The sequence below is a fragment of the Notamacropus eugenii genome, chromosome 5 (genome assembly GCF_028372415.1).
Source record: "Notamacropus eugenii isolate mMacEug1 chromosome 5, mMacEug1.pri_v2, whole genome shotgun sequence".
NCBI lineage: Eukaryota > Metazoa > Chordata > Mammalia > Diprotodontia > Macropodidae > Notamacropus > Notamacropus eugenii.
The window spans coordinates 74,288,908-74,316,476 of record NC_092876.1 but is presented as its reverse complement, the minus strand read 5'-3'; the positions used below and the strand labels follow the sequence as shown (position 1 = coordinate 74,316,476).

At 47.6% G+C, this 27,569-nt stretch overlaps 1 protein-coding gene across 1 annotated transcript; it reads right to left on the bottom strand.

The window, feature by feature from the left end:
- Positions 1–913: 913 nt before the first annotated feature.
- Positions 914–27,039, bottom strand: SLC2A1 (solute carrier family 2 member 1). Its single transcript, XM_072609704.1, has 10 exons — positions 26,646–27,039; positions 14,552–14,647; positions 5,841–6,001; positions 5,285–5,525; positions 4,490–4,652; positions 4,215–4,402; positions 3,792–3,896; positions 3,311–3,412; positions 2,354–2,557; positions 914–2,042 (listed from the first exon to the last, which is right to left on the bottom strand). Exons 1-10 carry the CDS (start codon positions 26,661–26,663, stop codon positions 1,845–1,847), a joined length of 1,476 nt encoding a protein of 491 aa, XP_072465805.1. The 5' UTR covers positions 26,664–27,039; the 3' UTR covers positions 914–1,844.
- Between the last annotated feature and the right edge of the window lie 530 nt (positions 27,040–27,569).

The following is a 27,569-nucleotide window of genomic DNA, read 5'->3' as shown; positions in this document are numbered from 1 at the left end:
CAGAACACCTGAGCTGTTAAGGATGGATTGAAGAGGGCATGGCTGAGACTGCCCAAATGTTCAAGGGCATGTCTCAGCCAGATCCCAGTGGGGAGCGGACGGGACCAGGGATAGCCAAGTTAAAAGGTGAGGGGCTGGATTTGGAGTCAGAATTTGGGATTCAAATTTCGTCTGCCATTTTATGACTTCTGTGATGTTGGGCACAATCCTTTCCTCTTCCTGGGCCTTTCAATTTCATCTGTGAATGACAGATTTGAACTAAATGATCTAAGGAATGGGGAGGTTCAGAGGATCATGTGCTTTTCAAGCTGAAAGGGGCCCAAGTCCCTTTCAAACCAGTACTCTTTCCAATGTACTTGGAGATCAGCCCTTAGACTGGGCCTTGTCCATAATTATTAAAATTAAAATCTATGGACTTTCCTTCTCTTCCTTCTCCTAGCTTCATCTTGGCTCCCAGTCCCATAGCCAGTTAGCACCATGGTGCCTTAGATTACATGACTTTTCAGGTCCTTTCCAGCTCTCTTCACATTCTGTAACTGGCTCTGTTGCCCCGCCTCTAGGTATGTGAAGGATCTCATAGGATAATAGATCGAGGTGGAATGACTATAAAATCTGGCAGGAAGGGACCTTGATTCAACCTCATCTTATAATGAAAGCACTGAGGCCTGGGAAAGGAAGGGATTTGCCCGACATCACCCAAGTAGCAGGCTCAAGTGTGAGGATTTGAATCCAGGCCTTCTGGACTCCAGGTGCCAGTGCTGGCACATAGATTGATGCCATATTTGACACTGGTTTTCTAGAGCCAGAGTCAACTGAAGCAAGGGACCCAAGATGTAGGAGAAAGGATAGCTTCGCTTGTGAAAAACAAAAATTTCATGCATGTCGCCGGACTGATGGACGGACAGACAGCCAATGTAGAAATCAGGCTTTATAAGTGCACCTTTCGGCTCTGGATACTGGGGAATGGATGTGCAGGGTTATTTACAGGTTGTCCTATCCACCAGAAATACTATAACTTACAACAAACAAAATATATATATAATACATATAAATATCTTCTGATCTATACACGACAGGCTAGACATAGCCATGTCCCCTGACACTGTCAGCGCCCTCAGGCAGCTAGTTCTGTATGTCACCCCTCCCTCCAAGGTTCCATTTGGCAACCACCTTCTGGTTTGGGGCTGCTGGTGGCAAGGTGGCAGCCTGGGAGCCTGTGCCCCTCCTCCCAACCCTTCCCTGCTCCCCAGAGTGTGTCCAGCCAGCCCCTGAACAGAGAGATTCTTCTGGGGGTGGAGGTGGGGAGTGGGAGAAGAGAGCCTGTTTGGAAGGCTGTAGCAGGGAAGGGGGGAACTCATGCTGGGTTAGTGTGTCTGTTCTTGGTTGTAGATCCAGCCCTATAGATTAGTGTAGTGGATAAGAAAGGAATAGGTCTGAGAATATCTCCTCCACCCCCCTGCCACAGGCACTCTAGTTCACATGTCCCATTGTGGCCCAGTTAGGGTGGGGGACTCAAGTGGATTTAATGTTTAAAAAATTAAAGTTTTTTTTTTTTTAAAGTTTGCTAAAGATTCAGCTCTGACTTTTTTCCTCCTGTGCACAATCTTGAAGGAGAGAGCTCCAGCCCTAGCTTGTCCTTGGCCAGTGCTTCTGGCCGGATTTTTATGCCTGGAGATCCAGGGCAGGAGGGCAGAGAAGAGGAGCCCCAGTAATCTGTTCTTGTCCAGAATGGTGAGGCTGGGGAGGGCCAGAGAGGGATGGGGAGGAGAGAGAAAAGTCCTGGGGCTCAGGAAGTCCAGCAGGCAAACCCTTGGCCAAGAGACGATAGACTGCCATCCCACTCCTCACACTTGGGAATCAGCTCCCAGGCTATGGAACTCATCAGGTGTCTTGTCACTCTGGCTGGCTCCACCTTGCCGGAAGCCAGAGGCAATTTCATCAAAGGTCCGGCCCCTTGTCTCAGGGACTTTGAAGTAGGTGAAGATGAAGAAGAGGACAAGCAACACAGTGAAGATGATGAAGACGTAGGGGCCACACAGTTGCTGAAATGCACAAAGGGTGTCTGTGAGAGGCCTGGCCTTGGAGAAGGAGGGGTTGGCCATAAGCTAAGGGGAGAGCATTGTGGGGAGAGGGGTAGCTCAGCTGGTTGGAGAGATGCTTGTTCTGGTTTGGTGGGTCACCCTGAGCAAGCCAAGCTCCTCTCTAGGCCTTAGCTGCCTGATTTCTAGGTTATGGGAAGACTGAATGTAGCCATAGATTCAGAGAACAAAGAACAGGTCTGTGACCTCTACATCTGAGAAGGCATGGGGTGATGGCAGGAGGTGGGGGAGTGACAGGGCACAAAAGGACTCACCTCTACATACTGGAAGCACATTCCCACAATAAAGTTGGAGGACCAATTAGACAGGCCAGCCACAGCAAAGGCGGCTGGGCGAGGGCCCTGGCTGAAGAGCTCAGCTACAATGAACCATGGGATGGGGCCAGGGCCGATCTCAAAGAAAGCCACAAAGCCAAAGATAGCAACAATGCTTATGTAGGACATCCAGGGGAGCTGGTCCTGTTCAGAAGAAGAGGGAAAAAGGGCTGCTCTAGTGACCTTTGCTTATAAATCACCACACAGAGACTTGGAGCTGGGAGACTCTGCAGAGATTGACCTCCTCAAAGTCCCAAACAGGGTCAGGAAGTTTCATTCCTATACTCTTTTCATCTTGTCATTCCCACCAGTCATGTTCCCCACACTTGTCAGTCTGGCCATAGAGAGGACACTTGGTCCTTATGTACAAGCCCAGCGTTGGTTGGTTAGTTGAGGGATACCTTCCCTATACCTCCCCTTTCTCCATGGTCCATAACCATGTGGGAGGTTGGAGGGTAGTTGCCTGGTAAGAACCCTACCCTTCAAGGACTAGTTGAGGACATGGTCTAGCCAGCACATTTCCCCAGGCCTATCACAGAGGGCTCAGCCTTTCTGGCTTTCCATCCCTTGGAGATGGGGAAGGACCTTCCTGGGCTGTTATTGAGAAGGACTCTTGCTGTCTGTGGGATGAGGAATCCCTGCCAAGCAGCAGGACAGAATCTGGCTCTGTGCCATCACAGGACTTGGGTAAGAGCTTGTTTCTAATGCAGAGAACTGCCACTTGATGTCCGTAGAATCTTGGGCAAGTCAGTTTCTCTAGGCCTCTGCAAAATGAGGTCCCTCCCTAATCAAAATCTCTTCTAAGGGGACCCTGACCGGGGACTCAGGAAATCTCGATTTCCATACTGGGGGCTTTGATCCCCATCCCTCCTCAGGGGTAGGTAGAGCCTGACTCACCAGCAGGGCCAGGGCGATCGTCATGAGCACAGCACAGACTGCCATGCCTGCTAGGCCAATGAGGTGCAAAGTCCGGCGTCCAGCCCGCTCTACCACAAACAGCTGCAGGCAGAGTAGAGGCATCAGAATCATGTTGTCCCACATCTTTCATCCTATCCCACTTCTGTGGTTCCATACCAGCCATAGCCCTCGACCCCCCTTTCAGTCTAGTAGGGCCATTAATCCCAAGTTCAGGACCCCCAGATAGTGCAGGGAGACATAGCTTCCTGTTGCTGTCACACCATTATCCTGTATTGGGGATGGGGGATAATGTTAGGCTTCTGGGCTGGTGCTGGGAAGATGGAGGAGAGGGATAGGGAAATAGGATCCCTTCTCCTTGGAACAAGCAAAGCTCCCAGTAGAAATATCCATTGGGAAAAGGTCCTGTGGGGCCAACCCTGGGATAGAAAGATTCCAAGAATGGGCTGGCTTGGAAACTCACCGACACAACAGTGAATGCAGTATTGACCACCCCGGAACCAATGGTGGCGTAGACTGGCTGTTCCACTCCAGACTTCTCAAAGATGCTGGTGGAGTAATAGAAGACCTGAAAAACAGAGAGCAGCCATGTAGGTCATTCCACTACAATCCCCTGCCTCTATACAGCAGGGTCTGAGACTGTCACACAAAGAGGGGAAGAACAAAGATAAAAGGGAAGCCCAGACTGCCAGGAAAGGAGTCAGGCTTAAATTTCACTTGAATCCTTTCTGGCCAAGTTGGATCAGTGTAGTTGGTTTTGGGATTCAGCAAGCCCACATGCACTGTTCCAGTGTTGGGCTCATGGTACCATTCAAGGTCCTACAAGGGAGCCTGGGAAAGAGGTCACTGAGGCTAGCTACTGTATTCAAGGTGGGTGACCACTCACAGCATTGATCCCAGACAGCTGCTGGGACAGTTGGAGCACCACGGCGATGAGGACTGGCTGCCGGTACATGGGTGAGCGGAACAACTCCAGAATGGTCACTTTCTTCTCACGCATCATCTGCCGGCTTTCCTCCTTCATCTCCTGAAGGTCACTACTCACATCAGTGGTTCCTCGAAGTTTTTTCAGGACTAGGAAGAGAGGTTAGAACTATGAGTACGCAAGCAAGGTCCGGAAGGGCAGGCAAAGGAGAAAGATGGCAGCAGGTGGCTACTGACCGCTCTTGGCCTTGTTCTCTTCATTGCGGTTGATGAGCAGGAAGCGTGGGCTCTCAGGACAGAAGGGAAGTATGGCGCACTGGATCACTGATGGGATGAAGATGAAACTCAAGAGAAGGGGCCACAGTTCTTCATTACCCATGATGGAGTCCAAGCCAAACACCTAGGGGAACCAAGAATCCAGACCTGAGACACAGGATCAGCTAGAAGGGCCCATCAGAGACCATTTGGTCCCATCCCTTCATTTTACAGGTGAGGAAATAAATCTGAGAGGTGTCACTTCTCTGGGGTCACATAGTGAGTCAATGTCCTTACTGGGCAAATCTTGCCCTCTACTCCCAAGTACTTGGAAATAGCTGGGAGGAGGAGAGGAAAGGCCTTTGTTAACTTTATGCGGCTTCTGCTCTAGCCAGGTCATTTCATCCTTCCTTCTGGGAATACAGCCTAACTCCCAAGCTGTGCTCAGATTTGAGCTCCCCTCCCTACCTAGAGAGAAGGTCTTATCCTTTTCTCTAATATATCCAAATCTTACTTACCTTAAAGGCCCAGCCCCAGTCCCACTTTCAGGAAGCTCACTGACCAGTCCCAGCCCTTGGGTCTAGACTGGTTTTGGAGTAATACTTAAAAGTCCATAAAGGACAAAAAAGTTGAAATGGAACTGGAAGGATTCAGATTAGATTTTAGCAAGAGTTACCTGGCTCAAGGGGTTAGGTGAGATAGGATTGTGTTTCTAGGGAAGGCTCAGAGGCAGAGGGATGGATAGGGAAGAGGTAATCCCACCAAAGAAGGACTTACCTGAGCGATGAGGATGCCAATGACAATGCCTAGCTGGTGAAGGGTGCCCAAGGCTCCACGCAGGGCTGTGGGTGACACTTCTCCTACATACATGGGCACAAAGCCTGTGGTGAGGCCACAGTACAAGCCAATAATGAAGCGCCCCAAGATCAGCATCTCAAAAGACTTGGCCATTTTGGAGAAGCCCATGAGCACAGCAGCAATAAAGGCCAGACTGTTCATCATTAGCATGGAGTTCCGCCTGGGAGACAAGAGATCAGGGGTCTGGGGTTATGAGGGTAAGGGGACGAGGTGGGGCACAAAGGGTCAAAGTCTAGGATAGAGGCCATCAAAGGGAGTGATTCTCACAGAGGTGGTGGAATATGGGTGGGGAATGGGGCATACGTTGTCAATCATGGTCAATTTCTTGTTTTCCTCTATTACTCTGTTACAAGGGAAGATTCTATGGAATGGGAGAAGTTATTAGAAGTATCCATGAAAGGTTTAAAAAGAAAGCAATAGGCAGACAGGGAAGGGGATAGAACTGGGGTGTCTTAAGTGGATATTATTTTCTTACCGGCCAAAACGATTGACAAAGAGACCCACGGAGAAGGAGCCGATCATACCACCGACGGAGAAGATGGCCACAGAGAGGGACCACAAAGTGGTCAGGGTAGTGGATGGAATGGGTTCATTATATCGATTCACCCAAGTATTATTGTAAAATTCCTCTATCACCTGTGAAGAAAACATCCCAGTCCTTTGAAGGAGAGCCTTGGCTAGGAACTAGAACAGGTAAGCCACTCCCCCTTTCCAAAACCCCAAGTTTCTTTCATCTTTTCTAAAGTAAGAGTATTGGTCCCTTCTAGCAGTGACATCCCGCCATCATCTAGAGTGGTTCAATCAGTGAGGTTTTCCTGATGTACACCAGGTTCTGAGATTCAAGTTGCTGGTGCTAGGTGACTAATGGTGGAATTTCAGAGATCAGGGAAAGTCTTGCGGAGGAGGAACTTTGAGAAATAGCCCTTCTTTTGTGACTGTGGTGGGAAGGAAAGTGTCTGTTAGATGATGGGACACAGACCACAAGTGGCCCGGGAGTGAGAGCTTGGTCCGTCGGGAGTCTTCTGAAGCCCCCATGAATTGTCTCATGGTCTTGTAGTTGGGTGGCGTAACTTAGCAAGCAGGACTCAAAGCCCCTCCCACCACCTGGGTTTTGGCAGTGACAACAGCTTTGTCAGCCCAGCCGAGAGGTAAAGCAGAAAGACAGGTTCTTCCATTCAGATGGCTTCCACTCAAGGCCAGGAGGAGGGGGTGGGAGGAAAAGGAGGGTGTGTGTGGGGTGTGTGTGTGTATATGTTTTCAGGTCCAGCTACATGGGAGTGACACCCAAGAGCCTAGGTTCCAAATCCTTCCTCTCCCTACTGCCAGCTCACCCCAAAGCTCCCCCACTCCACTTCACCCACCAATACAGCTTTCCCCAAAGAACAGGAAAAAGGAGGCAAGAGAATCCTGGCTTGCAGTTGGAGGATGGAGAATGGAGGTTGCACAGAGTAGGGGAGGGGAACAAGGGAGTGGGTGTAGAACAAGGAAGAAGGATTCCAGGAAATGCAAACACCTGAGTGCAGGGCTGAGTCTCCAAGATAGTAACGCCCACCCCTCCAGGCTCAGTTGCCCCACCAAGTCAGGTGAGATGAAGCCAGGTTAGGAACTGAAGTTGGCAGGAGTACAGTGTGGTATGCAGTAGGCGGTGCCCGCTTGTGCCCCAATGCAGGAAGCTATGACTGACAAGTGGACACAAAGGACCTACATTTAAGAGCTAGTGACTGGAAAACCCCACCTGTAGGTACACAAAGTGTAGGTACACTCTGATCCTGGGGATCAGAGAGGGGACTTGGGATCAGCCAGATCCAGCAGATGAGGAAAGGCAGAGAGGGAAGTCTTTAAGAGTGGACACCTTTTTCTCTTTGCTTCTGGGGCTACAAGTGGAAAATCCCTAGTTATCTTACCTCACACACACCCTTCCCCACCCTAGCCTTTGGGGTAAAAGTTGGGAAGGTGGTCTAATGGATTTGAGGAGGGCCAAGGGACTCAAGCTATGGCTGAGTTGTACCCACTTCGACAGAGGTGGGGAAGCTGAGGCACAAGGAAAGGATGAAAGATAGACCATAAGCTCCTTGAGGGCAGGGATTGTGTCTGGCATATAGAAAGTGCTGATGCTTGTTGACTGACTGGTTGAGGGACACTCTAAGTTAAGTAACCAAGACACAAGGAAGCACTAAGGCAGATATCTTAGCTCCTGGCCTGGCCCAGCCCTCTTCCCTATGACATCACCTAGGTCTGGTTAGAACTGGAAACCGTAGCCTGATTTCCGCTCCTCCCCAGAGCTGCCTTAGGGAGGTAGTTCACCAATTCCCCTCCTCTCCTGTACACACACTACTCACTTCTCTTGGGACTGAATGGGGACAAGAGGGAGCAGTGTTGGGTGCCTTTGGAGGAGCGGGCATTGAAGACCACCTCCAATGCACCAAGTGACCTCTGATTTCACCTTGTTTCTCAGTCTGTCCAACATGAGGGTAGACTCAAATATTCTAGTAGGAAGGTCCTGGGGCATTTCTCCCCAAAGGAGCTCATAATTCAACCTCCTTAGCTTTATTAAGTTAGGGTGGGGAGGATGCTAGGAGAATTCAGTGGCCAAGGATGAGTTTCTCTTGTGCACACAGGAACAAGGAAGCCATCCCCATCCACAATGCCCATGTCTACAGCCATTCATTTCTTTAGGCTCTAAGTACTGAGAAATGACTTCCCCCAAAACCATTTACAGAAACATGGAATCTCAGGGCAACTAGGTCTGATCTATAATTGGAGTATAAATATTTCTGAATACTTCTACATTATCTGGGAAGTTTGTAAGGAGGTCTGGCATGGGGTGGGAAGGGAAAGGTGAGGGAGAGAGGCAGAAGGTCCACTTTGGAGTGAAGCCTTGAGGTTCCCAGGGGGTCACTTGTGTGTAGAACAGAGACAAGGAATCCATGAAGGAGGAAAACCAATGCATTTCCATCTCCTTGGGTCAAAAGGGCTGGGGACTAGTCGAGTGGAAATCTGTATGGGGCAACTAGGCTGTATATAAATGCTCATTCTTACCTAAGGTCAAGCCTCCCACATCACCCATTATGTACCACCACATGATATGTATCTCATGTTCAAGCCTAAGCAAAGTGGCCAATTCACCATCCCCAAGAGGGATGCCTGAAATGCCCTTTCTGTGGGGCTAGTTGAGGCGGCTTGATGTCATCATGGACAGAATTCTGGAGCCAGGAAGACCCAAGTTCAAATCCAAACTCAGATACTTACTAGCTATGTCACCCTGGGCAAATCTCTTAAACATTGCCTGCCTCAGTTTCCCATCTGTAAAATGGGGATAATAAGAGCACCTGCTTTCCAGGGTTGTTCTGAGAATCAAATGAGATGACATGAAAGTGCTTAAAGCCCTATATAAAAATGTTAGCTAATTATTACTAGTTCTCCTGCTACTACTACTACTACTACTACCAGTTAGTACTACCACCTATAGCCTTTCCTTCAGTGCTCAACTCAACTGCTACCTCCTTTGAAGAACTCTAGATTCTCAGAGTTAATAATGACCTCTAGTCCATAAAGTGAAAGATCTAGGACTAGGAAGGACCCCAGAGGTCATCCGATCCAAGCCTCTCATTCAGGGATAACGTAGCTAAGTACAGGAGAACGTACATGACTTGCGCCAAGTCACACATGCATCTCTTCTTAAATATTCCTAACAAACAGATGGTCTGGTTGTTACCCACAGTGCCGAGGAACTCACTACCCTACCATGCATGGCAACCCATCCCACTTCTGGATAACTCTAACAGGTATCATTTTCCCTTATATTGAAACAAATTTTATCACCATTACCAATCCTTCCAGGTTTTTGGCTTTACTTTGGACAGGGAAAACTACTGGCAGAAGATGGGAGTTATCCTAATCATATACTAAGAGAGGCTCAAAATCAGAATCAGAGTCTGGAGTTGCTCCCAGCTCTCTTGGTCTGTTCTCTTCCTTCACCCTGGACCAATTCAAGTCAATTCAAGAGGAGGGTAAGAAGCAGGCCTCACCCAATGATGCCTCTTCTCAGCATCACCATAAATGCACATAAGTGAGGTTCCCAGACAGCAGTTTAGCCTGTTAAATAGCAGGAGTTCTTTTAACTGTTTAGGTTGAAAACCTTACTGAAATGTATCTGAGGTACCAGACAGAAGACATCACCCTTCTACCTATTTCTCCAAGACTCAAGCTCATTAATAGATAGTGAGTTACTCCCCTGGGCTTGGAGAGGTTTGAGTAGGGAGGTGGGGTATGCTGGAGCCAGCTTGAACCTGCCTCTATAACCTATTATTGTTAGGGAAATGGGAAAATTACAAATCAGTGTTTGATTTGTTTTGTAGAAAGTGACGGAGAAGCATGTTAACAATGCTAATTCAAACTTAAGTGATGGAGAAGCATGTTAACAATGCTAATTCAAACTTAAGTGATGGAGAAGCATGTTAACAATGCTAATTCAAACTTAAGTGAGTCACGAGCATACCTCTTTCTCTTTTTCAGAGAATGGGATGGGGAGTGTGTATACATGCGTGCTCCTGGGACAACTTTTTGTCACTATGCCCAATAGCCCCATAATGCTTTGGGAATTCTACATCTCCCTTTTACACTTTCTCTTTTCTTTACATGTCAACTGTTACACCTTGCTCTCATCATGTTTTCCTTCCTCTTTCTCTAATACTAACACTGTCTAGCTGGCTCAGACTCCGAGACTAAATCTGTTTTTTCCTAATCCATTATGGCCTTGAAAGTCAGGCAAACAAGTCTAGCCAAGTCATGTGTCACTAAGAGTAATTGAGATCAGAGGCACTAGCTTAGAAGTTTTAAGGGATAGTGATGGGAGGGAGCTACTCGAAGACTTAGAATCTTAGATCTGTAGTTGAAAGGGTCTCAGGGGTCATCTGCTTCAAGCTGCTTCATTTTACAGGTGAGGAGAGTAAGCCCTATGGAGATTAAGGGATTTGCCCAAGATCACTGAAGGTAGTAGTAAGTGTCCTAGGGAAGAACCAAACCCAGTTCCCTGGACTCCACAGTTAATGCTTTTCCGGGCATACCAGAGCAACTAAAGGAAAGCAATCCTTCCTGGTTCTTGGCTTCACTTTGAGTAGATGAAGCTACTGGCTAAGTGAGACTGTTTGGAGTTATTCCAGTTTCACAGATAACTAAACTGAATCTCAATATCAGAATCAGAGTCTGGAATTGAAAAGGGCCCTTAGGTGCCATTTGGTCCAGCCTACATGAAATCTGAACAAGAATCACAGTTCCTTCCCCTCCCAACATTATCTGAGAAATCCAGCTTTTGTCTGAAAACTTACTACCCATAGAGGCAGCTCATTCGGCATGGCACAAATCTAATTGTTAGGAATTTGACCAAATTCTCCTCTTTGTAACTTCAACATTTTTCTCCTTTGTTCAGTTCTGGGGGAACCAAGGAGAAGACAAATCCTTCCCCCCATGAAAGCCCTTCAAATACTTGAAGACAGCCATCATCTCTACTCTAACTCCCAACCCTTAGCAGGTGTTCCTGTAGGAAAGGCACCCAGGAAGTCAGTAATAAGAGTGGATACCAGGCTGGACTCAGAGGACAAGACCATTTCCATTTCAGGGTGTTTGCCCCTTCTCTTGATCTGATCTGGGGGGCTGGGTGGAATGAGAAAGGGAGATAGACTGATCCTGGGCTCCTTGACCCGGGGGGGGGGCCTCCAGAGAAACTGGCAGATTTTCAAACCTACACTTGGAAGATTTCTTAGCTTTGGGGTCTGACTGAGGGTCCCAACAAGGGAGGGATGGAGGTATGTGGAGGAAGGTGTATGAAGAGGGCCCTCCAAAGGGGGTTCTCAAAAGAAGTCCTTTGAGGGCTGAGCCTGAATGTGTAGTAGAGGATTTCAGGCCCCAGCTGGGACCCTTCCTGCCATCCCAAAGACCCTCAGAGCTGGAAGGGAACTTAGAGCCTCTTTCATCTGAGCTTTTCATTAAATGGAGGAAGAAACCAAGGGGAAGAGAAAAAGGACTTGCTAAGGTCACAAAGCAAGTTGGTGGAACAACAGGGACTCACCCAGGTGTCCCATCACTCCAGTGTTCATTCTGCGACAACACACTGCCTTGGGGGATGGGAGGTGAGAGGGACAAGCGGAACTGTCTCTATTTCCTCACTACTCTACTCCAGTCATAAAATCTGGGAGGAGCTCAGAGTTCATCTCATCTTAATCCTCTACAATCAGGCTTCTGTCTCCACCATTTCACTGACTGTTCTGAGGTCACCAACAACTCCCTATTTGCCAAATCCAACAGGGCTTTTTCTCAGTCCTTGTTCTTTTGATCTTAGTCAAATGTGACACTGTTGCCTACCTTTTCCTCCTCCCTCTGATGTCTTTGACTTCAGTCTCCTTCTCTGGCCCCTCTTCTACCTAAGGACCTCCAGTCCCCTATTGGACATTTCCCCACCTGGATGTGGTCCATGACTCTGTCCCCTGTACTGGTGTCTTTGCCAGGTTCAGTGCTTTGGGAAATGGTCAAAGCTTTCTGGATGGGAGCTCAGTGCTCTTTAAGATTCAGAAGGGATGGTCAATAGAAATGAGCTGTTTCCCATGGGGCCTGGCTTTCCCCTCCCCCACTGGTCTTTCTTTTGTCTCCTTGGGGGAATCAGGGCAGATTAAGCTAGTCCCTGTGCAAGGACAGCTCAGGTAGACAAGAGCCGTGGGTTGGGAACGTGCCTGTGCTTGTGTCACCTTCTGGTAACTAGTTCTGAGGATCATAGTTGTAGAGCTAGAGGGAACTCTAGAATCTTAGATCCTTCATTTTAGAGATGAAGAAATCCAGGGAGGCTAAGAGACTCACCTAGGGCCAAATTACTAGCAACTGTCTAAGGCAAGATTTGAGCCCAGATCCCCTGACTCTGTCCAATTGTATTAGGGATGCCTGCTTTGTCAGCAGCTAGGCCTAATGATAGCAGTGATTTATTTTAATTCACTTTGCAGTGATTCCTCCCCCCACCCCCTTGAAATTTCTAGATACTGCCAAACTTGGAGTCAGAAAGTCATTTAGTAATTTTCAGTCATGTCTGACTCTCTGTAACCCCATTTGGGGTTTCCTTGTCAAAGATACTGGAGTGATTTGTCATTTCCTTTTCCAGATCATTTTACAAATTCAGAAACTGAGGCAAACAGGGCGAAGTGACTCGCCCAGGGTCACACAGCTGGTAAGTGTCTGAGGACAGATTTGAACTTATGAAGATAAAGTCTTCCTGACTCAAAATCTGGCGCACTCTAATTAGCTGCCCCTGGAGTCAGTTCCGAGTTTAAGTCCTATCTCTTATTCTTAACTCGATATGTGATTATGGGCCACTCTGTAAGCTTCTTTGTTTCCTCATCTGTGAAATGGGAGGTAATGATATATGCGGTACCTCCCTCCCTCCCAGGGTTGTTGTGTATGAGTGCCTTTGAGGTAACACCCACATCTGCAAAGAAAGCAGTGTCCTGTGGCTTAGGCTGACCTGGGACAGAGGTGGGAGACACAGGCAGCTCTAGAAAGCTCTCTGTAAATCTTGGATGAATGAATCAATGGACTTTATGATGTCTGTTTCAGAATTCTCCAGCTTACTTCCTGGTTCTCAGCCAGGAGAGGGGCCAGGCATCTCTAATACATAATTAGGAAAATATCCTCATATGTATGAGTAGAGTGTTCCTCAGAAGTACAAAGGGTGGAGTAGCAGTAAGCAAATTCTGAGGCCACAGTCCAACGTCATTAGCTAAACACTGTGGCCACGTCACTTGGTTAAAAGACTGAGTCTTGGTTTCCTTTTTTATAAAAGAGGAGACAAAAATACTTTGTGCTACCTGCCTTCTATGATTATTTCAAGGAATGAGTTATAAACCAGAAAGCGCTATAGAAATCCAAGTTATTAGTCTTCCTATAACATGTCTTGGGGTACCCAACTTTACATGGCAAAGACAGATACATCACCATGGATCCTTCTCACTAGTCAGGATCCTAGAAAGTCCTGGTATTTCCTAGAGAAAGGGAAAACTATTCCTAACCCCAAGATAGGACAGAAATATGCTCTAATACCATGGCTACCAGCATAGGTTAGGTCCTAGTCACTCCAGCCTGGTCTAAGACAATTCCTCCTAATGCCTCTTCTTTCTGCCCTAGACAAATCCATTCTTTGTTTGTGTGCTGTCTACTGGACTAATCTTCCAAATCCCTGAAGGTAGTCATGTTAGTCCTCAAAAGCTCTCAGGGAATCCCTATTGCCTAGACATTAAAATCCGAGCTCCTCTTCCTGGCATTTAAGGCTACTATGATCTGCTACCATTCTCTTTTCTAACCTTATCTTACCCTCTTTCCCCCTGCACAAGATTATATTCTAGCAAAACTGATCCACTTGAGGTCCCTGGACCTACCACATGCCCATGCTTCCAAGCTGGGCCTTTGTCTCCACTGTTTCTTATATCTGAAATGTCCTTATTACCTTGGTAAATTCCTATCTGCCTTTTAAAGTTGAACCCAAATGCCATCTCCTGTAGGAAAGTCGCTGAACCAGTCTGGGCCTTGATTCTGAATCAGCCGTGAGGGGGTTGGATGAGAAGACCTGAGGTCCCTATGAACCTTCCCTGGTCTTTTGTCAGTAATGACCTCCTTCCAAAAGGCCCCTCCTTGGACTTAGGATCATCGGGTCTTGTCCATTACAGTGGCCTGAGTGTGTGTCTTGTCCCTCTCCTAGACTGTAGGCAAAGACTAGGTTTTCCCTAAATGCTGCTTTGGATGCCAAGCAGTTCAAGGTGCCCAATAGAAGTTTGGTGAACTAGACTGAACTTCTGTCACCCCCGTTAAAGATCCCTGCTGCTAATGGAGGATGACTCAGCATCCCAGACTGCTTGTGACCTGCCTCCCTCCCAGAGGGTGTGGCCTGCCAGGCACCCACATTCCAAACACAGATTGACCCTGGACACAGCCGTTTCCCTTCTGCAGTTCTGGAGAGGCTCTCGAGCCCCCTCAATCAGAGTTCTTGGATCCCACTGTGTTGGGAGAGAGATCAGAAACTTGAGAGTTAGTCACCCTGGGGGTTTCTGAGAACAGTGTGTTGGTGGTAGTCAGGGTGTGTACAGGGATGAAGGGAGGGTGTGTGTGTGTGTGTGTGTGTGGCGGTGGGGGAGGGAGGGTGTTAGTACTTACCTTCTGTGGGGCATTGATGACTCCAGTGTTGTAGCCGAATTGTAGGGATCCCAGTACAGCACCACCCACAGCCAGCATGAGGGAGGCCGTAACCCGCTGTGGGGAGAGAAGACAGAGGAGTCAGCGAGGTTCTGGGTTGTATTCAGAGCCCCTGAGGGGAAAGGTTGTAATCAGAACAGACATGGCGACTGTCCCTTAACATTTTCTATTCTCAGTCAGGGAGGCAGATGCAGGGTAAACTCTGAGAGGTACAAGATGAAGACAAGCAGGGGTTGCTGGGGGGAGGGTGTGTGTGCAGAGAGAAAGGAATGGGCATTTATTTTTTTTAAATTTTTATTCAGTCCCAAATTGTCTCCTTTCTTGTACTCCTAGCTATCAAGGCAAGAGATACTATACATTGCATATATGAAGTCACATAAAACATTTCCATGGAACATACATTAATCAAGGGACTATGCTAAACATTTATCTCATTTGATAAGACTGCTTAGGTGTGATAAAGTGAAGAGCTGGGATAGGAGTGGAAAGGCAGGGACAAATGGGGGTGCCTCTCCCCCCTCCCCAGCTCCTCCATTTGCATAGGAGAAGCAGGACACTAGTGAGGCCACTGACTGACAATGCCGGGCCCAGTTTCCCAGGACAGTGGCCTCTCGGCCAAGGCCAAAGCCTCAACTTTTTATTTCACATTATTCCCCTTTATGCACTCGCCGTTCCAGCCAAATTGGCTGACTCCTCATTCTCCAGATCTCCAGTCTTTGTACATGCTGGTCTAACATGGAAGGGACTCTTTCCCTCCTAACCCTCACCTCTTAAAGGCTCTTTCTTTTACTTTAAGGATCAGTTCTAGGAGTCACCTACTAGAAATATTTCTTTACCACCCCCCACATCCGTTTGGGGTCTCTCTCTCCTCCCTCAATAATCATGAATGCTTAAATTTTATCTCCTTAGCATTGGCATAGTTGGGTACTTGTTGGTTTGCAAACCTGGAAAGTCCCTTGGACAGACCCTCATGGCCTTGGTTCCCCAATCGAGTAACCTGAAGTTCTCAGTGGGAACAAAGGGAGAGAGAGGGGAGAGGAATGAAGGAGAGAGCCCTAGGGAAGCCCTGACCTTGTGGATACACAGCTTCATCTCTCTGGAGAAATGCAGAGCATAGTTTCCGGGCTGCGGAAACAAAGCTGGTGAAGTATGAGGAAAGATCAATTTTCATTTAACTGTTGGTACTGTACTTGTAAAGGGCAAGGTGGGGTGGGCCTGCCAGGGTCATCCCCAGGCACTACCCCAGAAGGGCCCGCCCTCCTGCTCCCCTCATTCCCTTGGTTCTATCTTGAGGCTGCACTCAGGGAACAAGTTTATCAAGCATGTTCTTCATGGCCTTTTGCAAAATGAAGGGACTGGATTCTTAGTTTCCCTTTAAATTCAAAAGTCTAAACTAATCCTTCTCCTCTGCTAGGGGTGAAGGAAGGGCAGTGGGGCTGAGAAGCTTTTTATTGTGAGGCAGAGAAACAATAGTGGAAAAGGTTCTGGATCCAGTTCAAATCCAGGCTCTGACACTTACTGTCTTTTGTGACCTTGAAACTAATATCACTTTATTTTTCTGAGGCTCAGTTTCCTCATTTGTAAAAGAGGGATAATACTTACACCTACATCAACTATACCCTACTCTCAAAGGGGGTGGAAACTGAGACTCACAAAAGTGATTTGTCCAAGGTCATTCATTGTCAGTATCTTTTCTACTGTACTACAGTGCCTCTCAATAAACCTTTCTTAGACCAAGAAGAATCATATATAGGCTTTTCAGCTGGATTTGGCAGATAAGAAAACGCATGGATAGGGGGCGACAGAGTTTGAACTCACATACTCTGACTCCAAATCTCTGTGCCACCCTGGAAAAGTCTCTATGCTATCAAGCTCTCTAGATTTTGAGCTGTGGTTTGGGCCCCAGCCAACAGCTTCCCTCCCCCTACAAGCATTTGATCACACGGATCCTACTTCCCTTCCCTAGAAGACCCTAAGAGTCTTGCCTAACTTGGGGGCCAGGGCTGGATTTCAGTTTGGAGTCCTGGGTTTATATCCCTTACTCTGTGTGTCCTTGGGCACTGGTGACCTCACTTTTCTGGGGACCTGTAAAACCCAAGGGGCCAGACTACATAACCTGCTTGATGTCCCTTCCTGCTTTGGGTCCATTCTAGCTCAGCTCCAAGTTCTCCAGGAAACCTTCCTAAAGGCCAGGAGCTCTCCTCCAGTCCTTTCTACAGCTCAGGGTAGCAGTCACAATCAAACAATCGGCCCATAATTGTTCTATGCAGTGCGGGTCTTATCTCCCAAATTCTCAACTCCCAGAGGGCAAGGCCAGGGGTTACAGACAGAAAAGTGGTGCCAGATAAATACTGGTTTCCAGATTAGGGAAAACAGGCTCTGGGACAGGGCTGGGGAACATGTGGCCTTCTAGGTCCTTAGGTGAGGCCTTTTGATTGAATCCAAGTTTTACAGAACAAATCTTTTTATTAAGGGGATTTATTCTGTGAAGTTTGGATTCAAAGGGCTGCACTTGAGGACCTAGAGAGCCACATGGGGCCTGGAGGCTGCAGGTTCCCTATCCCTGCTGGGTTTTGAAACAACACAGATCTGAGCCTGACTGAAAAGCAGGGTTGTCACCCTTCCGAGGATGATAACAGATCCCATCACTCTACTGGCATTTTCCCAGATGCCATAATTGATACAGCCTTTATAAGACAAGCAGTGGCAAGTGGTATTAATGCCCATTTCACAGATGATCAAACTGATGCTCAGGGAAAAAAATGAAGTGCACCATGTCCCTGAGGAATGTAGATAACCTACCAAGAAAGGTTACCAGCTTGGAGCAACTGGGCTAGATTTATCAGCTTCAGCTGATAACCTTAGCAAACAGCCTTCAGAGAGAGGGGTGGAGGGAAGGAGATAGGAGCTGGGTGGAGCTGAACTGAAGTCGACTGTCCATCCCGGAGAAATATTTGAACAGCAGAGGGGTTGTATTTCTAAGTCCCCATTGGACTCTGGGAGGTGCAGCTCTTTTAGGGGTAGAAAAAGTGGGAAGGAGGTAAGTAGCAAGCAGCTTTGACCCAGTTATAGAGCAGATTTAGTGAGCTAGAACCGACCACTGCTTGCAGACAAAAGGTGAACGGTTTCCAATTTCAGTTCTGTGTGACCTTGGGTAACCACTTTCTATTTCAAAGCCTCAGTTTCTTTTATCTGGAAAATAATGATAAAACATCACATTGTAAACCTTAAGTGCTGCCGAAAGATGAGTCATTTACAATTCCTAGCCTTCCCTGCCCATTTCCGCCTTAATTCCAAGGAACCATCCCCTGAGAAGGGAAAGATCGGAATATCAGGTTCAAGGCCCAGCTCAAACTCTCTCCTTTTCTTGCCAGAACCCCTAAGTCCAACTCCTAGGGGGAAGTAGGCTGCCTTTTGACAGGAACCTAGTCACATAGTTACCTGGCCTTCACCTGAATACCTCCAGTGATGAGAATGTTACTGCCTATCTACCTACACAAGCAGCCTGCTCCACTGTTGGGAGCCTGGAGTCGTTAGAAATGTTTTCCTCAGAAGAACTCTGTACAAACATTCACCCTAGCTCTACCTTCTCATCCTAGGTTTTTATAACTCTGCATCTTAGGATCAGGCTGTTTTTTTCTTGATTCTGGGCTGTCCAGAGCTGAAGTTTGTCAGTCAATCTTCCTCTGGCCCTTGTCCTGAAAAGTGCTAAGGCAGGGACAGGTCTTGGATTGCCTTTTTAGTAAGGGCATGTGAGTCTGGTTTCAATTAGAACTTTCCCCAGGTAGGGCTGACTCTTCTGTTTCTGCTCCCTCCTCTCCCCCATCCCCATCTCCCAGCTAAGTACAGTAGGAGAGGAATGAATATGAGGGACCATCTTGGGCAAGAGAGATCAGGACTCTTTCTGCTCCTGAGGGTTCCCAGCTGAACCAGAAATAATGATGCTGTACATCAGGGAAGACTTTCTAGCAATGAAAAACACCATCCTCAGATGGCATGAGCTAGTGGCCTTGGGAAGTAACTCTGGGGAGGTTGCCAAATGAGGGCTGGATGGATCATTTGTCAGGTGGGATGATGCAGAGAGCATCTGCCCCACATACACGCTGACCTCGATGGCACCAAATGTCCCTTCCACCTCTGAGTGAATGATGCCTTATCTGACAGGCCTTTGAGAGACCTCACAGGCCCAGAGTAGAAGCATTTTATAAAGATAAGGGTTAGAAAGAAAACTGGGGGGCCCCAAAAGCCTATCTTAGTTTCTACTTCTTTTCCTTCTGGATTTGCAAATTTTTTTTAATCACATAATTTCAGAGAGGGAAGTCTACTTAGTCCAACCCAGATGCCTATTTTACAGATGAGGAAACTGAGGCTCCAAATGATAAAAAGGGACTTGCCCTGGGTCAAGCATGTTGCAAGTACAAGATTAGAACCCAGGCCTCCTAATTCCTACTCCTAAACATTGTGTTGGGCAGCAGTCCATAACTTAATCTGTCAGAAAGCCTCTCAGTCAGGAACTGGCCCGGTAGGGCAGACATCATACACCTGGATGACCTTCACGTGACCTCTGGGTGTTAGGTTCTCATTATCCTGAAATCAAATGACTTCTTCCTGGGTTCTGGTGTTTGGCTTCAGGATCAGCTCTGACTGAGTCTTCTCCCTCTGCTCCAGGGAGATCTCATCCCATTCTAGCTTCCACAAACAGGCAGACAGATCAAAGAATCAAATGTTTCCAGGTATTTCCCTCTGCCAACACATGCAGAGATTGGGGATTTAGGAACCTGGAAGCTCTGAGATACAGAAATTTGGTGGCCCTGGCTTCAGGGCTAGCAAAGGGCTCTCCTTTGGAATTTTCTTGTATAAATGAATTTTGTGTAAACAGAAATCTTGTTTTAACTGCACTAGGACAGTCTGGTCTGGAAGGAATCCTTTTTCTATACCCTAGCTCAATGACTAGTCTCTCATGAAGGAGAGATAGGAGATGAGCACAGGACCTGGAGTCAGGAAGATGCTGAGTTCAAATCTAGGCCCAGGCACTTAATAGCTGTATGGCCTGGGTTAGTCACTAAAATAATAAAAAAAAAAAAACAAAAGAACCCCCAAAACTGTTTTCTTATCTGTAAAATGACATTGATAACAGTCACTTCCATCATAAGGTTGCCATAAAGATCAAAGGAGATACCCTAGGAGATATACATCGACAAATGTTACTATTATTATTAAATGAGATAGGAGGTTAGAAGTCAGGGGCTTTTTACTGAGGCAGGAACATCTCTAGATACTCAACCCCCTTGGGAGCTCAGCTGAAGCTGATTGTTAACAGACCAGCTACACTGATTTCAAGGCTGGGCTCTCCTGTTCCGTCCCTTGGTGGCATCTGCCCTGTCAGATGATGGGTATGATGGAATGCATGACAGGATTAGGTTCATTTCACTGGCTCTCTAACTTTGTATTCCCCCCCAGCACTCAAGAAAGGGCCCCTTGGTGTTCAAAGGAAGCTCTGAGCTTACATCTCATGACCAGGTATCTTGGGGAAGGCTGGAATCAGCTGCAGTTACAATCTGATTAATAAGGATCTGGAACTGGCTCAGGCTTGGGGTGAGCAGGACCCGGTCCCAGGCAGGCCCAGAACGAGTAGGCACAAGGCCACATTTTTTACATTCAATCTGAAATGGGCAACTTTGCTTCAGAGTCCACTTTTTTCAGTTCTAAATCTTTAGCTCCCCACAACTTTTTTCTTTGATTAGCAGACTGTGAGGAGGTAATGTTTGAAAGTGAGCAGAAGAGAGAAAGAGAAAGAGAGAGAGAGAGAGAGAGAGAGAGAGTGTGTGTGTGTGTGTGTGTGTGTGTGTGTGTGTGTGTGTGTGTGTGTGTGTGTGTGTTGGCAGGCTGTCTTGTAGGTGCAGAAGATGGAGGTAAAATGCAGCAAGGGAAAGAAAAGGGATACAGAAGCACCTAAGAAGCATTTGCTGATTGCCTTTCATTAGGTCACTTCCTTTTCTCAGGGTCTTAGTTTTCCCATCAGTAAAATGAGGTAGGTGGGCTAAATGGTCTTCATAGTTCTACCAGTCTATGCGTGAGGTCTCTAGCAGCTCCAGATATTCTAAGTTTCCTCTCTCCCAATCCTTTCGTTCTATGTTCTAAGAGCCCTGTCTGATGACACCCTGTATCTCTGCTGAATTTATGATATACTTAAAAGGAAAAGCAAACTGTACATGATAGAAATTCATAGTTTCACAATCCCCCCTTTGTACCATGTATATTCAAAGTCCTCATTTTACTTGGTATTTGTTAAGATCAGAAGAAACTACATCCTGAGATTCCTTCCAGCTCAGATATTGAATGAGTCTGTGCCCTAATCTGCAACATTCTACATTCTAAGATCTCTCCCAGTGTGAGTACTGGGTGTTCTCAGGTCCCTCCCAGTCCTAATCCAGGATGTTCTCTACTTCCTCTCAGCTCTGACATTATGTTCTAAGGTCCCTCCTAGCTCTGATATTTTATGACCTTAAGGTTCTAAAGTATTTGAGTATCTCTCTCAAAGAGCAGGACAGAGTTAGTCTCTGGTGCTGTCAAAATGGTAGCCCAGTGCGAAGACAGAACTTTCTCTCTTTCTCCCTTAACAGGTATATAGGAGTGAACAAGGGAAAGGACGTCCAGGAGACCATCTGCAAGGATATAACTAGCTTTCAGGGAAATTGGGCAGGGGAGAATTTCTCTAGCAGAGAACATGAAATGATTTACCAGGTCAAGCAGGCTAGGTAAATTCTCAGAATGTCAGACCTCTAGGTATTCAAGATCTTGCGTTTTCCCTTCCCTTTCCCAATAAATGTTTGATTTCTTCTCTGGGTCTCAGTTTACCTTTCTCTAAAATGAAGGGGTTAAACAGAATAATTCTTGAAAGAATAAATAAATAAACAGAATAAATTCTCTAAAGTCCTTTCCCTCTTTGTTACAGATTACATGTATATATTCTCACTTGAGTCCCAGAATCACTGGATAAAAGAGTAACCCTTACTTTACAGATGGAAAAACAAGTTCAGAGTGGGAAACTAATATAGATAAAGTCACAAAGTGAATAAGGACAGAAGTAGGAACCCTAGTCTCCTGATTCTACTAACAGCTGAGACTAATTTAATTCCTAGTCCCTGAAAAAGCACAAAAAAGTATGGGTCATTCTACAAGGCAAATACAGGAATGAAGAAACAAAGAAGTTCTTGTCTCAGGGTTCGCGCCAGCCTCTCTGGTACTAGCAGTTTAAATGAAAACTAACATTTATGACAAATAGTCTTCCCCCCAACAGATTCCCCCAGCTAAGCTGTTATACTGAAGGCCTTGGCCTTTACGGACACATAGAAAGAGCCAGGTAGAAGCCTGGATGAAAGGTCTGAACCCTAGATGGGAGGCACCCTCCCTTCCTCTCATCATCAGGAAGGGCTCATTCCCCATACAATCTTAAATTCTTAAGTAACTACTGAATCACCTCAATCACCATTTCCCTAAATTTAACTCCAAGGGGCCCACTGTCCAGAAGGCTTGGTTGCAGCCCTTAAATTTGGTCACTTACTCTGGGTGAAGCTGCCATATCAGGATGGGACCTGCTCCCTGCAACTTTCTAGATCAGGTCTCAAGTCTATTTTTTCTAGATCAAACTAACCAGTGGTTTATCTACTTCCCGTCCCCCCCCCCAAAAAAAATAGTTCCTCAATTTTGCTTATTAGTTCAATGTTTTTTTCTTTCAATTTTATTAATCCCTCCTTTGATTTTCTAGGATTTCCATTTTGGTGTTTAATTAGGGATTTTTAATTTGTTCTTTTTCTATTTTTAAAAATTGCATGCCCAATTAATGCGTTTTTTTCTATTTCATTGACATATTTAGGGATTCCTCAACGTACTGCTGCTTCCTATAAATTTTGTTATGTTATCTCATTGCCATTCTCTAATGAAAGTATTGATTGTTTTTATGATTCATTTGACTCATTTATTTTGGGGGTTAGATTTAGTTTCCAATTAATTCTTAATCTATGTTTGCAAGGACCATTATTGAATGTAACTTTTTATTCTATTATGATCTGAAAAGGATACATTTAATATTTCTTCGTTTCTGCATTTGATCGTGATATTTTTATGCCCTAATGCATCGTCAGTTTTTGTGTACATGTCATGTACAACTGAGAAGGTATACTTCTACTATTCTCATTCAGTTTTCTCCAGAGGTCTACCATATCTAACTTTTCTAAAATTCTATTCCTCTCCTTAATATCTTGTTTACTTTGTGGTTGGATTTGTCTAGTTCTGAGAGGGGAAAGTTGAGACCCTTTACTGTCTATTTCCGCCTATAACTCATTTAACTTTTCCTTTAAGAATTTGGATGGTATGCCATTTAGTACATATATGTTTAGTACTAATATTATTTCATTGTAGTACCTTTTAATAAAATGCAGTTCTCCTGCTTATCTTTTAAAATTAGATCTTTTTTTTTTGCTTTTGCTTTGTCTGAGATCATGATTGTTACCCTCTCCCTGCCCTTCTTTTTTGCCTCATCTGAATAAGAGATTCTGCCCCTTATTTTTACTGTATTTCTTTGTTCCAAAAGTGTTTCCTGTAAATGTATTGTTGGATTCTGGTTTTTAATCCATTTTGCTATCTAGTCTGTTTTATGGGTAAGTTCATCACATTCATGAGTTATGATTACTGTCTTATTTTTTTCCCCCTGCTTATCCTTCTCTTTTTACCCTCATCAAAAGTCTTTGGCTTCTGGCTACTGCCTCCCTTAATCCATCCTGTCTTCAATCAGCCCCTCACCTTATCCCCTTCCCCTCCTACTTCCCTGTAGGATAAGATGATTTCTATACCCAACTATGTATTCCCTCTTTGAGCCAATTCCAGTGATTAAGGTGCAAGCATTGCTACCCCCCCATCTATTTCTCCGCTATAATAGCTCTTTCATACCTATCTTATGTGAGATAATTTACCCCACTCCACCTCTCCCTTCCCCCTTCTCCTAGCACAGCTCTCATTTTCAAAAAATCATCCCATCATAGTCAACTCACATGGTACCCTCTGTCTACTTTCAAATACAAGCCTTAATAATGATAAAGTTCTTAAGAGTTACAAGTATCACCTTCCCATGTAGGAATATAAACAGTTTAACCTCATTAAAACCCTATTTCTCTTGAGTCATATTGAAAGTAGCCCTCATGTTTAGATAATATAATAAAGCAGGATGGTATAATGGAGAGAGGGCTGGAATTTGGAGTTAAAGTCCTGATTCAAATCCTGGCTCTGATATGTAAATCCTGGTATGACTTTAGGCAAGTTATACCTCCTCTCTCTTTGAGCCTCGGTTTACCCATCTGTAAAATGAGAGCACTAGAACTTGGATTTTCCTTCTAGTTCTAAACTGAAGAACCTATGGCCTGAGGAAGAGGGAGGTACTGTAACCTTATTCAGTTCATGGATGTGTGTAGAAACAGACACACACGTAGAGCATGGTATAGAGAGGGGGGCATTGTAGGGCCTGAGGGCTCATGGGAAAGAGCTGAAGTAGATATCAGAAGATTGAGGTTCTAATCCTAACCTCGATCCTTCCTCTGGGCCTCTTAATTCTCCCACTACGTACAAAATAAATAGATCACAAAACGTTAGAGGTAAGAAGGTACCTTGGTAGCACCTGTTCCCATCCCCTTCACTTCAGGAGGTAACTTCAGAAGGTGGCCCTAAGGTTATATTGCCAACAAGTGGTAGAGATAGGAACTCAAGGTGTTGTGTCTCCAAGTCCAATGTTCCCTCCACAAAGCTTTGTGAAAACCTTTTCCCCACACTAGTGATATGCTCTAGGTTGTAATTTGTTCCTGATTGAGAGGGTCCTCAGTGCTTCCCCCCCTCCCCAACCTGAAAGGTGAAGAGAAAAGGAATTAACCTGGAGATGAAGCATGTGAGAGTATTCGGAGGGGTAGATTTGTCTAGGTATCCCTAGGAAAAACTACGCCAGTCGTTCCCGGGAAGTGCTCTCCCTAAGATGGGTGGGGTTCAATCTGAGAGTCCTGGTAAACCAGATCCTGACACTTTGGCCTCCCTGCTGCCCCTCTGGGTGCCCACCTAGACTGAGCTGTGCTTGGTGTGGGGTTCAGATCCTTCCAGGACCTATGAGGGGAAGAGAGATGAGACTGTCTCTTTACTCCTCTCCCATCCCCCTTTCCCCTTCTGCCAGGAAGCTAGAACTCACTCAGCCTTCAACTTTCTCCTTTTTGTATCTTTCCAGTCCCTCAGACAAGAAGCAAGAGAAGGACAGGGGGTAGGGAGTTGAGGTGTGTCCCTGCCTCCCCCGGACTATGATTCCTTCTCCCAAGAGACCACCCGGTCTTGTGAATGTCTGGATCTGCAGTCGGGCAGCTTCGGGGCTGTAGTTGAAGGTGGGAGAGGGGGCTCGGCCTGTGTGGCCAATCCGAAGCAAACTCTGGGAAGCCCCTCCCCCCCTAGCCCCTCACCCCAATTTCCGGTAGCTACAGAGCTCAGGAGGGAGAGGAGGGTGGGAGAGTTGGGGGAGGGCTCTGCCAGGGAGAGGCCAGCCCCAGAGAGAAGGCTTAGTGCGTGCGGAACGTGCAACTTCGGCTCGCCCGCCCCCTCTCCCTCCTCCCCGACACAGCCACATTAGCTAAAAGTCCTTCCCCTTGGAGTCTAGGACCGGAGTCCTAGAGCATCTTTTCTCCTTCGGCTCCTGGGGAGAGGTGAGGCGAAGTCAGGAGCCCGAGCCCCACCAAGGCCCAGCAAGGAGGGAGTTGCGGTGTAGCTGAGGAATCTTGGACCACCGAGGTCAGAGATGGGGGAGTGCCTCGCGCTTAGGAATCCCTATAGGACCCTTTGTTCCCTGCTGACCATGAGGGTCTCCAAACTTCCCGCCACCTCCCTAAACTTGGGGGTGGCAGTGAGAGGGACTGGAACTGTTTCCCTGCTAGTTCACAGTCCCACGTACGCGCCCTCCCCTTTCACAACTGTAATTTGGTTTCTTTCAATCAGTTTATAAATTTCCACTCGCCAGATGTGCCTTTTCGAGAGGCTTGTTTGCCCAGCTGACATCACCAGGGCCCCCACCCAGCCCCAGGTCTCTCCTTTGCCCAGGGCTGACTCCGAGACAAGATCTTCCATTCCAAGGTTTAGTGTCAGCCCTCGCCCACCCAGCCGGCCCCCCGCTTGGAGCGCTTGCGCCCTGCGCCGATCACACAGCAGGAGAGGGAAAAGGGACCTAAGGGATCTTACTCTAGCTCCCTTATTTCACATGACCAGAGAGAGGGGAAGCGACTTGCCCACAGTCACACGGCCAGGAATTGGCAGAGGCAGAACTCGACCTCAGAATGACGGCCTCGGCTCTCCACTGTGCCAGAAGAGGCCTGGCGGTCAAACTGGTGGCTTCCAGGGAGTGGGGGGAGTGCAGCCGCCAGACTGGGCCGGGGGCGCAGATTCCCTCAAATTCCCGCCGGCGGCTGGCCCCTAGCCAGTCCGGAGAGGCGGGGACAGGGGCGGAGGCACCACGCCTCGGGAAGCGAAGGAAGGCGCGCGCGCTCCGCACCTTTCTAGCCCGGGGCCCTTCGACCCCCGCCACGGCCCCAAGTCCCCACTTCCCCGGACATTCCCTGGGCATGCAGGTCTCGGCACCGGATCACGTTAGGCGTCAGGAGCCCAAGAGGGCCTTCTACGCACACACCACGCGGCTGGGCCGGACTGGGGGCGCCACGCCACGCTCCCCTCGGCGATGCCCCGAATCTCCAGGCTCGGCCGGACTGGGGAACAGCCACCTGCTGCGTAGGCCCCCCATGCTCCTTCGCCTCCACCCCCAGAGCCTTCTGGGGCCCCCGGCAGTCCCCGGGGGGTGGGGTACTGCTGGGCACTCCGGGATCTGAGCCCGCGGAGCCGGAAGCCGCCGGTGACTCAGCCCCTCCCCTCGCATCACTAGCCGAGCACGCCGCTCGCCTAGCCTGGGGCCGGGGGCGGGAGAGCGGCATGGCCCGCGGCCTCTCGGTGGGGACTTAGTTCTTAGTTCTCTAAGCGCGGTTCTTACCTTGCCTCCGGAGTCCATGTTTCTCGCCGTGCGCTCGACTCCGCCGCCGCTGCCTAGGCTGCCACCGCTCTCTGCACTCCGGTTCCGGCTCCGGCTCGGATCCCCAGGGCTCTCGGGAGGGAAGCCGGGGCGCGCTGCTTTCCCCTGCGCTCTGCTTTTCTCCCTACTCTTTTATACTTTTTTCTTCTCCTCTCTTTTCTTTCCTTACCTCTCTGCCTTTTTCTTTTCTCCTCTCCTTTCCCTCAACTACTTTTTCTCCTTTCTTTCCTTCCCCCTTTTCCCCTCTCTGGTACTGCGCTCCCGGGGCCTGGCTGATTAAGTCCACCCCACTGGAGCCGTCCCGCTCTCGCTCTTGCCGGGAATGCCGAGCCTGTGGTTTATAGAGGCAATGTGTGGCCGGGTCTCTCTTTCTCTGATTGGCTGTGGGAGCCAGGGGGTGTGTTGGGGGTGTGTTGGCCTCTTAACTAAGAGGCCCAGCTCTAAGCTCCTCCTCCGCGGGGGAGGGTTGGGGGGGCCGAAATCTGGTTGCCGGACCCTAGGATGCTGCCTCTGTCTGCCTAGGAAGAAGAAACACCCTGGTCTCAGGGTGCTGGAGTCCATTCATTTCTGGTGTCCAAGACAGGTCCTGCTTCTTCCATAACCCCGCGGAAAGAGCTACCCTAAGACAGTCAGGGACCATTTCCAAGCCATCCCTACGAAAGGACTGGGATGATAGTGGAAACAAGAAGGGGCACAGCCATTTGACCCCTGGCTGGGTCAGTTACAACCCCTGGGTTGTAACTATTCAGGTATTACTCTAGCGCAGCAAAGAAACATGAGGGATGTAGGGGCACCAAAGGACTTCGGGGAAAGAGAGATGGCTCGAGTACCTGGATTCAAACCCCAGTTCTGATGCTTACTATCCATGTGACCTTGGGTAAGTCA